Source organism: Solea senegalensis, linkage group LG14 (assembly GCF_019176455.1).
Source record: "Solea senegalensis isolate Sse05_10M linkage group LG14, IFAPA_SoseM_1, whole genome shotgun sequence".
NCBI lineage: Eukaryota > Metazoa > Chordata > Actinopteri > Pleuronectiformes > Soleidae > Solea > Solea senegalensis.
In genome coordinates this window covers 12178887-12193076 of record NC_058034.1, presented here as the reverse complement: position 1 = coordinate 12193076, position 14190 = coordinate 12178887, and the positions used below count along the sequence as shown (strand labels likewise).

General features: G+C 39.7%; 2 protein-coding genes across 3 annotated transcripts in view; one reads left to right on the top strand and one right to left on the bottom strand.

Annotated features, from left to right (window-relative positions):
• The first annotated feature begins 478 nt into the window (after positions 1 to 478).
• On the top strand, positions 479 to 6060 carry mpl (MPL proto-oncogene, thrombopoietin receptor). The gene is made up of 12 exons (XM_044043381.1): positions 479 to 744; positions 1015 to 1135; positions 1723 to 1904; positions 2362 to 2516; positions 2629 to 2785; positions 2891 to 3005; positions 3739 to 3893; positions 3974 to 4116; positions 4470 to 4629; positions 4825 to 4897; positions 5033 to 5120; positions 5266 to 6060. The coding sequence occupies exons 1-12, from the start codon at positions 606 to 608 to the stop codon at positions 5689 to 5691; spliced, it is 1914 nt and encodes a 637-aa protein (XP_043899316.1). The 5' UTR covers positions 479 to 605; the 3' UTR covers positions 5692 to 6060.
• A 3061-nt stretch (positions 6061 to 9121) lies between these two features.
• Positions 9122 to 14190, bottom strand: part of ddah1 (dimethylarginine dimethylaminohydrolase 1) — a 61104-nt gene continuing 56035 nt past the window's right edge. For both annotated transcript variants that reach the window (XM_044044594.1, XM_044044595.1), the window contains exon 7: positions 9122 to 9902. In XM_044044594.1, the coding sequence (XP_043900529.1) occupies positions 9786 to 9902 (117 nt within the window). In that variant the 3' untranslated portion in view covers positions 9122 to 9785. The remainder of the gene's footprint in view (positions 9903 to 14190) is intronic.

Genomic DNA, 14190 nt, shown 5'->3' with positions numbered 1-14190 from the left:
AATAGCGATATCAGAGTTGTTCTGTTAACAGACTCTGTTAATTGTTTTTTTACAGGGACATACAACCATAAGGCAGTCATTGTAATTATATTATATTATATATATATATATACACACAATTTTTGGATATGAATGACACATTTAAATAAATTAAAACATATTTAATATATAGATAATTGTTGGATAGCTGTCCTCATATGGCAGAAGTTCCAAATTGTGATATTTTCTGAATTACACAATGAACACGTTTTTTATGTCTATCAGCACGATTAAAGTAGGAAATGAGTGATATTGACTGAACATCGTGTACTTTTCTTCAGCAGTAGCTTTGTTATTGTGTTCAGAAGTCAACTGAAAAAATGTGTAAGTTTATCTCCTCCCAAACTGCCCTTGTTTGGTGCTCACTGACTCTACCACTGTGCACAAAACACACTTCCTGCTCAAACACAGCTCCTGACACTGGACCAGCCCCTCAGCACTGCTGAACCCTGCCAACTTAAGCCCATGCGTTAACAGAAAACACACAATGTCCCCACACACTTGACATCATGATGTCTTGTTATTTTTTAATTCAATGGAGGTTTTGGAATACTTAATAGCTCACGATGATGTCTCCTCCGTCTACCGTGAGTTTGTCGTGCAGGTGGAAGATGCTCCTCATCAGCCTTTGGATTCAAATAGGGTTTGTTTTTGTTGTTGTTGCACAAAGCAAGAATGGAACTGTCCGTTACTTGTCAAAGCAAGGTAGGGCTGGAGGATGGTTTATTTCTATACAGATAAAATACAATCTGAGTTCAATTCAGTCCAAATGAACAAATGCCTATTTCCCGTTTATTTTTTATCATGCTGGATATGACGGGTGTTTCCTATGTGATACATAAAATTGAAATTGAAATAAAATAGTCAGTTTTGCGCCCACGTTGTAGGAACAAAAGTAATATTCCTAGTCTAAAATTCATCATACATTTTTGGTTTTTGAACCCACATTAAAAAAAAGTGTCTCTTTCGTCATAGATGTTTTGCTCTTAAAGGAAGAGCAGGATCCTAAATGTTTCACCCGCACAGGAGTGGATTTCACCTGCTTTTTTGAAAGTGAAGACAACAGAACATATGACTTACTCTACAAATTTAACAGGTATGACATTAACAGTCACTTCAAATGTGTTTTTGGTATCATTATTATCATTATAGTATCAATATTATTTAAGAATATTCCATACCATGGGGATTTTACAGGTAGCCTGCTTGGGAAAATAAAATAAAATCTCATTATTATCAGTATCTTTTTGTTTTGGTGCAGTAAAATGTAAGTTTTTATCATTTGTCTGCACATTGATTTTATACTGTGCTCTGCTCAGGTTTTAATATGTTAAACTACTCTTCAGGAGTTTAGCTTTTGAGGCAACTGGGCTTGTTGTAAAACTGAAAGTTAAATTAGTTTGGCAGATGTTTGATGTTTTCAAAACATCAGGAGTCCTTTTCTTTCTTTCTTTCTTTCTTTCTAGTGTTTGTGTATTTTGGGGGTCATTGTCATGCTGTAAAATGAGCTGAGGGCTCAGCAGACACCGTCTCACACCTGAAATTATTTTGAGTAGAGTTAGTATTTACCTGTAAGACACTGTCATGTGTGAGACGGTATGAAAAGAAAGAAAGAAAGACTCATTGTTTGGTTATTTAATGCAACACTGTCGTCTGTTGTGTTTGTCACTTCTATGACTCCAGCATGCAGAGAGAGAGGAGGAGAGGTGACATGACTGTCCAGAGATCAGAGGAGGGAACTTTCCTTCACATCTACTCGTTTCCTGCTGTGGACGTTTTGCTTTTTTTGGAGACTCAGCTCGACGTCGTGCTGCACAGCACCAACGTCAGCCTCTGCAGTCGCACCGTCTCTGTGGAAGACCACTGTAAGACTTTATTCTTTACCACACTGACTTTTTCGAATAAAGAACGAGAAACAGAAATCATGTAATGAGCTTTGTGCATTAACTTTTAAGTGCATAAGCAGTATTATGGCCACATGGATGGACTATTTATTTGTTTTCTACTTTCAATCCCCCACAATGTCTGTGACAGAGGGTGCTTTACCTTCCTGTCCTTGCATGATTGTTGAATTGACTATTTGCACACTTCACTATTTCAAATCTTTATTTTTCCCAGTTACATCCTTCTTGAAAAGGAATGTTTCTGATAAAATGACAATTTTAAGAATAAGATATTGTTTGTCTGCCTGTGGCAACTGTTTTTGTAAACCGTAAGACACTGTTTCCTGTTTAGAAAGTTAAGTATGTGAAGTATTCCCTTCATTTCTAATCTGAAATTGTATTTTCCTCATTCCCCCTAAATCCACCTTTATGCTTGTAGTCCTTCTTGATCCTCCCTTCAATGTGGCTTTACACCAAAATGGACGAGTGGGACAGCTGCTGGTCTCATGGCACATAAATGTCCCCACGTACTGTGGAGATGCAATGTACAGGATTCAATATTCCTCCGAGGGTCTCGGCCAGAGGACTGAAGAGGTACACACATCTTTTCAAATCATCTCTTAGAATGTAAACATGTGACTAAATATAAGCTTATTTGACTGTTAGCTTACGGTGATTGATATTTTCATGGCTGTGATTTCAACAGGTGAATAAGTACACATTCACCAAAGCCACACTGAACTCTCTGGTACCGGGGGAGGAGACCGACATCAAGGTCACCATCAAATGTGCCTTTAGTCCCAGTGCAGGACACTGGAGCCGCTGGTCTCACCCAGTGAGAGCCATGGTTCCCCAGAGGGCAGGTGTGTACAGATGTTTGACTGGATCATTAGCATGAAAAGTACATCCTGTCTGTGCTCTTGTTCCATAGATGTAGTATCTCAGTGGTAAATGTGTTTTCCTTTCAGATGACATTTCACTCATGTGCTACACGTCGGACTTAGAAAACATCACCTGTCAGTGGAATGGGAGCAGATATGGGGTGGAAGAAGAGTACAAACTCTTATTCAAGATGGGGCTCGGGTAACACACAATTTCTTTCAGCTTTCATCTAGATTCCTATTTAATGACAGGGCTGATTTTGAGACACACAACAAAGGCACAAATTTGCAAACAGTTCATTTAGCCGTTTCTTTCTCTGTTTTGCGCTCATTATTCCTTTCATAATGACACGGCAGGATCTTGAAAAAGTAAATAATGCTTTTATCACAACTCGGCTGGATTACTGTAACAGCCTCTCTAACCTTTCACGCCTTCAGCATGTCCAAAACGCTACTGCGCGGCTTCTAACCGGAACCCACATACGTGAGCACATTTCACCAGTGTTTTCCACTCTTCATTAGCTCACTGTGTGTTTTTGAATTGTATATAAATGTCTGAATGGTCAGGCTCCACCCTCTCAGGCCTTAAGGTCAGCTAGTTAACCTTGGCAGTGACAGCTCCCAAAGCTCTGGGATGTCTTCTCCTTTTCCTGTTTTTAAAATCTCTTTTTTGTTTTCGCACTTTTATTGGGTTGTTTTACTAATTGTGTGGGTGTTTGTCATGCTTGTGTTGTTTTATTGTCTATTTTATGCGCGTATTATATATTCACTGATTTTAGACTGTACAGCACTTTGGTGCATCTCTGTTTTTAAATGTGCTATATAAATAAAGAAATTCCAGTTCAGTGAATACATTTTAAGAACGCAATGGTAAAAGCTACTGGCGTTTTTTTAATCAAGGAACATGACATAAACGTGTCATGTGACCCTTGCAGTAAAGAATGGACTGAATGCCTGGGCCAGAGCACGTTCTGTCATGTGTGCCGTTTCCGTGGAGATTACTCCAAAAAAGTCCAGGTCAAACTCAGCAGCACTCGGACTCCCCTGAGCAGAACGTTCTACAACGAAGAGTTCACTCTTAACACGACCAGTGAGCGATTTCATATTTCTTTTCCATATTGTCAATTGTTTTTTTGTCATGACTCTGACAAATCGTGTGTCTGTCTTTAGTCAAAACATCCGCACCGGCTCAGCTGAGAGAAACAGTGCTAAAAGACATGATGTGTTTGAAATGGGAAGCTCCTCTTCTCTCTCTGTCAGCTCACCTGCAGTATGAAGTTGGCTATCAGACCAGAGGAAGTGAAGCGTGGCTGGTAAGATGGTGTTTTGTTTTTTTCAATTGAATTTATAAGAAATCCTCAGGCAACAGTGGGATGTTTGTTCCTGAAGTTGTGCTCCCCGTCAATTTTCTTTATAGTTTTCAGATTCCCCTCCTGTATCACTACCATCAGTATTTCTTGGGGTTACAGCATCTTTTTTTGGAGGAACTCTCCGTACAGTTTGGAATAGAAAATAAATGTTTGTATCTGAGAACTGAATTGTGCACAAGCACAAAATATTTTGTGCAAGTGGAACACTATTAAGAACATGTGTTCAACTGTAAAAGTACAACCTCATTAAGGCTGCTATTAAATATTAGGAATATTTAATGACATTTTGTCCACAGATGGTTTCATTAAAAGGACCAGGTGCTGGCACGTGTCTTCAGGTTCCATTAGGCAGCCAGTACCATGTAAGAGTCCGAGCTAAACCCAATGGGTTCATTTACTCCGGCCACTGGAGTGACTGGTCAGACGTGCTCACTCATCACAGCTCCATTGACACAGGTAAACTGAGTGTGACCATAATCTGTGCACAGCATATTTAACAGTCTGCATGGTTTGTGTCAAACTACATCAAACTTAATGAGGGGTGCTAGTAGATTTGTACAACAGTTGAAGATGAACATACACGGCATGTGTTACTTGAACTGCATAAACATTGAAAACAACTAAATTTTAATCCTTTAAATAACTTTTCAGGAATGTTGCTCATGCTGTGCATCCCCATCTCCATGATGATAATTGCCGTCTTACTTATTTCCACATATTTCAGGTAGGATTCTGCTCTTATTACAACCATTTATTCTTCTTTGTTCTTAATAAGAGACATTTTGTTCCCAAAAGTGAAGTCAAATGACATTTATTTCACCAAGTTTCCGTTTGAATTCTGTCTGTTTTTATTTTTCAGTAAACTCAAGCAGTATTTTTGGCCCCCAATGCCCAATCTGGACAAAGTCCTGCAAGAATTCCTGACAGAGATTGACAGGGAAAGATGGGTATGTATGACATCACAAGTGAACTGATTCTAACTTTATAAAACTTGAACAATGGTACAACATTTCTTACACCCTCGCCACAACTACTTCAGAGTTATTTTATTAAAACATATTAAAAATGATCTGCTCTGTGGCAAATGTACAGGATCCTCCACCCACAGTGAAGCAATGGCCTGAGGAAACCACCTCATCTGTGTTGGAGATCATATCTGAAGATTCAGAAGTGAGGAGACGCTCAGGAGAGAGCCACCAGCTCCTGCCACCAGAGGTCACTGTCTCGTGTGGAAAACACACAGATGGACACCTGAGGAGTGAAGTGTCTCCAGACTACGTGACTCTGAACAAAGACAGTCTCGTTCTTTGCCCCAAAGGAAACAAGTACATGCACGAGAAGGTCGGAGAGACGGGGGGCGTCTCAGTCAGTGTCTCACCTCCACCTCGCTCAGTCACCGACCTTCTGAACTACTCCTACGTGCCTCTGACTGAGGCTGCAGACACATCAGACTGTCAGTGCAGGGTCACTCCTGCAAACCAACCAGGGAACATTTATACTAATTTACCCTGCAGCTAAATGGAACTGTTACACAAGTGTTTCTGCAGATTTAACTGTATAGCCTATTTTTTTCATTACAGTTCAAGCTTTTTGAGATAAATAATATGATATATGTTTGTAAATGTATTTATCTGCACTGCTTTGTCTATAAAGGCACTACAGGAAACAATTGTTTGAGGGTAAACGTGCTAATAATATATATAAAATTCTCCATGGCTTTGATTAACGAGGTGACTGTAATGTGTGTTATGACCAGACCATCAGAACTGTAGCTTCTTTTCAAATTTTCATATTAATTTATCTACATGAGAAGATTTTATAAGTCTTAACCTCTGTAAAATATATACAGTGCTTAACACATTTATTAGACCAACAGCCAGTGTAAGGTTTATGCCACAGCTGAACAGCATTGGTAATTATAAAAATCATTATTTTATGTTTCTGTAATGGTTAGTACACCATTATGTAGAAGTGATATTTTTAATGCTAAAATATCATTTTTCAAATGTACTCTTTAACATACTGAAAAAAATAGTTACTACAGAAAACAGAATGTTGTGCTGAATGTAATGTCCACATTTGGGTATAAAAATGCAAATTCAGTTTGTTATTTGCCAAATAAATCAACAGGTGGTTTATTAAGCACAGTTTCTTTAGTGGAGTTTTTAAGTGTTTTCTATTTTGGTTATTTGTAACATTTTAATTTTTGGGATCAAAATGCTGGCAATAAAAAACCAAACTGCTGAACATTTGAGTACATGTCAAACCCTGACTGTTACGTTTCCCCAGAAAACCTGAAGGTCAGAGGGTTGCATTTGGGAAAGAAAACAACAAAACCACAGTGCACAAATGGAATGCCAACACTAATTCCATCCAAATGGCTGAAAAAAACTGAGCCCATAACTACAACTGTGGTAGGAGCCACTGGACAAGGGAATTACAAAATAAATAACAAAGCAGAAAACACATTTTTCCCCCACAACACAATCAGTATTATTCAAAACAGAACACAGACAAAGTCAACTGGACAATACAACAAGCAGACAAACAGGGGAAACTCCCACCTGCTTTTATAACCTCCCATCCTGGCTGATTGTCCTCAGCTGTGGGAGAACACAGGTGCAGCTAATAACTCCTGATTAACAACACAAACCTGACACTTCCACTCTGGGTCTCTGTCCACAACAGTGACGCTTAAGTAGTTCCACAATAAACAGCTTTGCTGGCCAGCAGCTTTTCTTTTGTCCCAAAAGGAACAGCAAATAAAACCATTGTTGTCTTCTATATTCTTGTGTCACTAGGTGGCAGCAAATATCAAGATAGCGTGTCAAGAGATAATCAGAGAATAGATCTTAGCCCAGGTTTTGACATAACAAAAGTAAGAAAGATTGTAATTGAACCATAAACTGGCATTAAATGAAGTGTTTTTTCAATTTCATTTAAGACACAAAAAACCCCCACACAGCTTAATACTAGATGTTTATTACACGATGACAAAGAAAGGCTCAATTTATGGACATGACACATATTATACTGTACTGTATGATTACTAAAACAGTTGTATGAAAACTAATACCTGAGACAACATCATTATAACTGGAATGAGTGAGAACAGGAGTAAATCAGGGACAGAAATATTAAGTGTTACTTGTATTTTTTATTTATTTTGTATCAGTGGAAGGAAAAGGACAGTGTTACGATATTATTTTTGACGAGTGACTACTTCTGATTGCCTTCTGGAAAAACTGCACGAGAATCACAACTGGATCCTCCGCTACTACGTTATGACCCTGCATCCAGTCATTCTCTAAAATACACAACTACAGTGTCACATTATCACAAACAGGGCCATCACAGCTACAGTGTTCTCCAGACTATACAGTACATCTCTCCAGATTATCTTAGAATTACATAATATGAGGCAAAAGCACGGTAGAGAGCAAAAGCTGCGAGTGAGACAATCAAGAGAAACACAGAGGAGGTTGAAGGGAGTCAGTGTTTACTGGCGTATGAGCCTCTCCTCCCAACAGGAATTCTTTCCATGTTTAATCACTGCCCACTTGCCCGTTCGCAAATGTCTACAGAGGGAGGTTGAATCACCTCCTGATGTCATTTCCTTAACCTTCACTTGCAATCACACTGAGAAACAGCACAGTTTCACTATGATAGGCCTTAACCTATAGTATATCGCGTATTTACAGTATGCATGCATTAAGTTGCCATGCAAGCGGGGCCTCAAACATGAACTTTAACCACACGAGCGGTAAAGCCACTAAAGGCAGAGCTCACCAAACATCCTTAAAGCTCCTGCTGGCAGACGTCACTGCGTACATACATGGTAACGCACCAGGCGGGCAGTTGTATGTGCATGTGGAGGAGTTACGTGCACTGCTCTGCTGATATTAGATATAAGTCATTAAGACAAGGGTACTTGACAGAGGCTGCCATTTGGCGCAATCATGTTTTCTAAAGCAAACTGGCCAGAGTGTGCGGAAGAAGGGAAGCTTATGACACAAACAAAGAAGAATGGCATCCTTTGGGGTTGCCATTCCCCAGGTTGTTTGTCAGTAGGAGTGACAATCAACAACGATGGGAGATTACTACAATACCTTCAGGATCATTCAGCAGGAGTTAAAGGAATACTTCACCAATTGGCATTTAGCTTTGTATTACTAGAATAGGGCTAGTATTTTTGAAAATGTGTGCTTCCCAATCTCAGTTTCCCCTGAGTTGAGAAATATCTTCAATCTTTTCTTTGTTACGTGCCCACTAGTGACACATGGTCCTGTTAGCGTAACTGTTAGCAAAGATGGCGGACACTGTTTAGATTCTGGGAACGAGGTCCCGTCCCGGAGTGGGTCTAAAAAGTGCGGAATTAGCGTATTGCGAATTGTAGTTTCAAGCCTCCAAGTGTCACTGGTGGCTACATAACAAAAAAAAGAATGAAGATATTTCTTCACTCAGGGGAAACTGAGGTTGGGAAGCACACTTTTTCAAAAATACTAGCCCTATTCTAGTAATACAAAGCTAAATGCTAATCAGTGAAGTATTCCTTGTGTTCCATACAGACATTGAAAGTGTTAGCCCGGAATAAATGGGGGAAAGCAGCTAAAGTCTCCAATGTGCAGGTCTGACACAGATAAATGAGTTTGCATCTCCACAGATAAGAAATGTTTACCAGGAGGGATGCAGACTCGCTGAAAAATGGCCCCAGATGGCTGTTGTGGAATAAATTAACAGGCCACTGTTGGTAGTTTCTCAAGATGGGAGCAGTTGTTATTGGTCAGTCATCTACGAGGACAAGTGAGCGAGAGTCACGGAAGCGACAGCACTTTCATTGCGTTTTTGTTTGTAGGTGCCTTTGAATTAAGCACAGATGTAGGATCAAGCTAACAAAAATCAAAGAACCAAGAATCAAAGAAGCAAAATATCAACCGTGACATTAAAGTTTTCATTTCACAGCATTAGCAAGGATTTATTTCCACCCTTCTCCCACTCAGGAAAACAGTACTTGGAGAAAAAAAACAAAGTTCCATTCGCATTACACAACCAAATACACATGAGAATCCAATCACTGTTAAAATGATGCATGTACACATTATCAACAACCTGTGTGTGTACAGTTGAATGGCGACCTGCAGTGGTCACAGACTGGAAAAACGGAAACAGAGGCCACGTTTTTTTTAACTACACTGAGCTTTCAAAAATGCTATTTTGTCCACACGGGATGTTTGCTCCTACTCCACTAACATCACATTTTAACAGTGTTGAGGTTCAGTTGTAAAGACTGTACTCTCAAAATGACTCAATTATGTTATCGTCTAATTTGTGGACAATATATTCTCATCAAGAGTAAGATAAGACTAGTTTAGTACAACGTCCTCTGTCCTGTCGAGAGAAATATATTATTTTTAAATGAACTGCTTCATAATAATCACTCTTTTTTTTTTTTCTTTTTTTGTAAGACATTTCAATGTAAGTTCAGGGGGGAATGGAAACACTTGATTTCTTACTTTTAAGTACCAAGATAATTCCATTAAACCCCCTGTGAATGGGATTCAGCCTCCGCTTGGTCACCATCCACACTCAAAGACCGACCGGCGAGAGCGGCCTCAGATGCTGCCTTTCTTGTTGATGAGTATGGAGCAGCACGTGAGGGCTCCGTCCACTTTCACCTTCTCCATGTTGGACACGGGGATCAGTGTGTAGTCCTTCAACTTCTCAAACACCTGGCGGACACAAACACAGAAGAAAAATAAACGTTGTCAGACTGGAGGTCCTTTTTGGATGAGCGGTGAAAGTTCTCCAAAGGCCTCAGGCAAGACCAGCTATTATATTTTTCGTTCCCTAATTAATTCAACAGTGTCTGTTTCCCTTTAGAGGATATTTAAGTACAAAATGAGCATATTCAACAGCTGTTTCCCCATTTTTTATTGGCTACCAGACCAAAGCGGCGATAATATCTGTTGACCAGCCAACACTGAGGTCTTTAGAAAAGGCTGAAAAACAGAACTTTTGCAATCCTGCTTATTCCTGTGTGAAATTGTAATGTTCTGTGATAAAAAAGCCCTGCAGAGCCTTCGGCACGGTTTCCTGGTTTTGCAGCAAAAATATATTTTTAAAAGATGGGAGTGAGAACTATTACGACATTCTCCAAAAAGACCCTTGTAAAGCAGTGTGTCACCCTGTGGAGAGTTTCCAGAAGGAAACCAGTGTTTTCCTACCAGACGTCCAAACCAGGATATTTTTCTCTTTAAACTCTCATTTCAACCCCGCTGTGATCCTGAGCGCGGCCTTGCGGCTCAGCCAGAGGGATCGACTAAACAAGTTCTTGTCTCATGATGCAATATGGCCGATGAAGCCTCTCTGGTGATCGAGATTGCATATTAAAAGCCGCCGTAAACACGTGCTTTAAAAAAACTCCTGATTCTTTTTTAACCAAGACATTATGTGTAACGTGGGCAGGAGCACAAATCAAAAATCAGGGCTGTGCTTGATTATTCAAAAAAAAGAAGTACCACAGCACCATCATCATCATCCTCTTACTCAACACCATTACATCACCGAAAATGTGGTGTTACTGTTTCTTTTTTCCCCCCCAAATGTGTTGCATAATTGCTTTGAAATTGGTGACATCATCAACTGTAAGTGTTTGTGCCCTTGTCATAATATTTTCCTTATCTACTGTAGCTGTTGAAAGCAACGACCGCAGTGACTAAGAGACTAATTTTAGGGAAAGCTGAGAGTGCTGTGTGCAAAGTCCACATATTACCATAGCGATGTTTAGCAGGTCATGTGTGGTCCAACTTGTTTGGATGCCAACAATTTATAACAAAGGACTGCTAAAGCTGATGGGACGGTCACTGTGGCTTTATTGCTCTAATCTGAGGGCAACTTTTTTTGAGGTGCACCATGGACACTCTTAATTGACCACTGTCATTGTGTGGTTGTTTGTCTCCATGTGTCCCTGTGATCGACTGGCGGTGTGTCCAGGGTGCGACCCCGCCTATCGCCCTATGTCAGATGACCCGCGACCCTCATGTGGAGGGAGGTAGAAGATGTATGGATGGATCAAATACCTGGTAACTGCCAAGTGGAGTCTTGTTGACACTGACTACATAACAACTGAATCACACTTCGCTGAGTAACAGCTACGCCGGTGAATAATTCGGAATGAAAAAGACGGTTTGTTTTTTCACAGATTTTCTTTCTTTTCCTCCCCATGGCAACTTTATTTATATGGATAAGATCAGATAAAGTGAGTGAGTGTGCCTGTCTGATGCTGGAAAATAAACTGAAAACTGTTTGAACTTTAAAAGGAAAGTGAGCATTTGAAAACAAAGAGCAACCAATGAAAATGTTCCCTGTAGAGCGAAGCAGTGATGTATTGCCATGGGAATAGGGTTGCCAACTTCTTGATAAGAAAGTCATTTTTCTGTCATGGTTTTGCACTGACTTGAAAAAGTCAAATTGTGTGCCTTATCTGTTGAGTACGCAACGCGTGTTTTATCTTACATTACGGAACATATCGTTATTTTTACGGAACGTTTGGCAACCGCACATCAGGAATTTCTAAGAGTTTGAACTTCTAATGGACCAATAGACAAACTGAGGAACATAGAAAAGTTCTATTTATCGCATGTTCAGTAAGAGAGGTTGGTGTTTTGTTTGACTACATCAAAACAACTTCATTAAATCCTCAGCTGTATATAGCAGCCTCAACTCCAAGGTGTCTCTTTATGTGATCATTTCTTATAACTGTGGTTCACATTTCCATATTTGCCCCCATCTCCTGCCAGAGCAACACCAATCCTCTCTCGTGACCCCCTGCCCTTGTTAATGTGTACCCCTTATGTAAATAAAGAGTTACATAATGTAAAGAGATGAGGCAAACTATGTTTAGAGTCGGAAGGTCTCGCAGATCGTCTCTGTGGTAAATATCTACATATCACTGAAAGGAAAAAGCAATGGGTTCCCTTAGGAAACATGCACCAACCAGGACGTACCGTACAAGACGGCCTGGTCTTGCTATTTTAGTACTTATGTTATGTCTTGAGTTATTAATTTTTTTTCCACTTTCTTGAAGCTACAATTTCTTAAACACAGGTTTGAGACCAGACCTGGGTTCAAGGCCAATTTCTGGTGGGTTTGAATATTATGGAAGGAAACTAGATCATAGAGAAAAAAATAGATTTCTCAAATATTGCACCACACGGGCCATTAGACGGCGCTATCAAGGCAGGAAGCACGAGATACACAAATACATTTATTATGGTGAAACTTATATTCCTCCAGTTAATCTCCCTGGAAAAAAAGAGCCTCCTCCAAGGATGTAAGTCCAAAGACGCATAATTTTGTGAATTCTTCCTTCTAAAAATAGCTGGCGGAGGTTGGGGTTTTAACCACAGAGTACATTTTGAGGTCTGGGAACTGTCTCTGCAGAGTGCTGGGTTTGATCCTGTGAGAATCCTTGTGACTTGTTGTGATGTGAGGTAACCCCAAGGCATCTAAATAATAAGGCGACTGCTCAGCTTTTCCAAAACCCAAATGAGACAATAACATGTCATTCACGTCAAGCTGCAGTGAAATATAGATCATGTAGGTGTTTTCATGTACAGCACAGTTTTTCCCCGAATATCTGAATACATAAGAAAGTAATGGTTGCACTGTTTGTGTTCGTGCAGTGGCAGTGAATGCTGTGAGACACTGATGGAGGTGAGATCAGCCCCATGCACTGAACTGGTACACAACCAGGGCAACAAACACTGCAGCCTTTCTCCTAAACTACACTTTTATTTTAAAGCTTTTCCTTCAGGAGCTTCTGAGATCGTGCCAACATGGCAGCAATCACTGCAGAAAGACATTTTATGTCCTGCAACGAGCTATTTTAACTTCCTCTGGATTGTTTGTCAGGGAAGAAAAAAATAAAAACATTTGGCACTTTGCTTTTATTGGGCAGAAAACAGTAAAGACCAAAACCACCAGGCCAAAAGGACATTTACAAAAAAGTAAAAAAATATAAAGCTGAGCGAGATACGTTAAAAAGTCTACTTTGTATATTTTTGTGAACCATTTTAGAACTGTTGCATAACCTATTTATACTGGGTTTTATTTTTACCAATTTGCACAACAGTGCACTGCGCATTTATTTATATTTACCTTTGCACCATTTCCACTGACATTGCACAGCTTTCAGTGACGTAGTCTTATTTATACTATATATTTTACATTGTTATATTTCTATTTATGTATATTTTACTATTGTTGATACTATTATGCTTACTATTATTATACTATTATATTTTACTATTGTTGAGCATCTAAAGGAGAGCCGAAACTCTGTTGCAATGTAGTGTGTGCTTTGCAATGACAATAAAGTCTATTCTATTCTAAGACTGTAGTGCATATATACAGTATTTTAAATATAAGGCCCATTAGATTCAACCAATTTTCAAATGTGTTCACACAATGTCAATTAAGCCTATCAGATCCACACATCCCTCTCTGTGTTTCTCAGTATCCCGCCATGTTTAGATCTCACGTGCTGCGGCGACATCCCTGTGCTGCACACAGGAAGTGGTTCGTTTTGTGTCAAGTCAGATGGAAGCAACAGCAAACTAAATCGTTTCTAGTGCTCAAATAAACGCTCATACAACAGTTTAACCGGATAAACACTTAATAAACACCAGTCGCTCATGCTCTGCCGCTGTATGTACACAAAAGCTCCCTCAGTCAGGTTTGATAGTACTGCTTGTTTGGACACAGCATACAACTGATGTTCCATCATTTCTGTTCATGGCGACCAAAGAAAAACATCACCACAAGTTCCACACAGCAGCTTTAAACCTGCAATAATGGATTTGGTTAGGATGCGTACCATTTTCTTTTTATGGGAAACTGTGGTACATTTACACGTCTTGCAGAGACGGCACATTACCTCTCATTTGGAATACCATGATTACCTTCACCTGATGTGTGTAAGTATAAGTTTGGGTCTGCTCTTTCTCCATGGGGAAA

Bases quoted from the DNA above. Each gene is read 5' to 3' on its own strand.
- mpl (XM_044043381.1), top strand. From the start codon at position 606: ATGATGTCTCCTCCGTCTACCGTGAGTTTGTCGTGCAGGTGGAAGATG. The intron at 1,905-2,361 runs GTAAGACTTTAT...TTATGCTTGTAG, and splicing joins CGTCTCTGTGGAAGACCACT to TCCTTCTTGATCCTCCCTTC. The intron at 5,121-5,265 runs GTATGTATGACA...GCAAATGTACAG, and splicing joins AGATTGACAGGGAAAGATGG to GATCCTCCACCCACAGTGAA.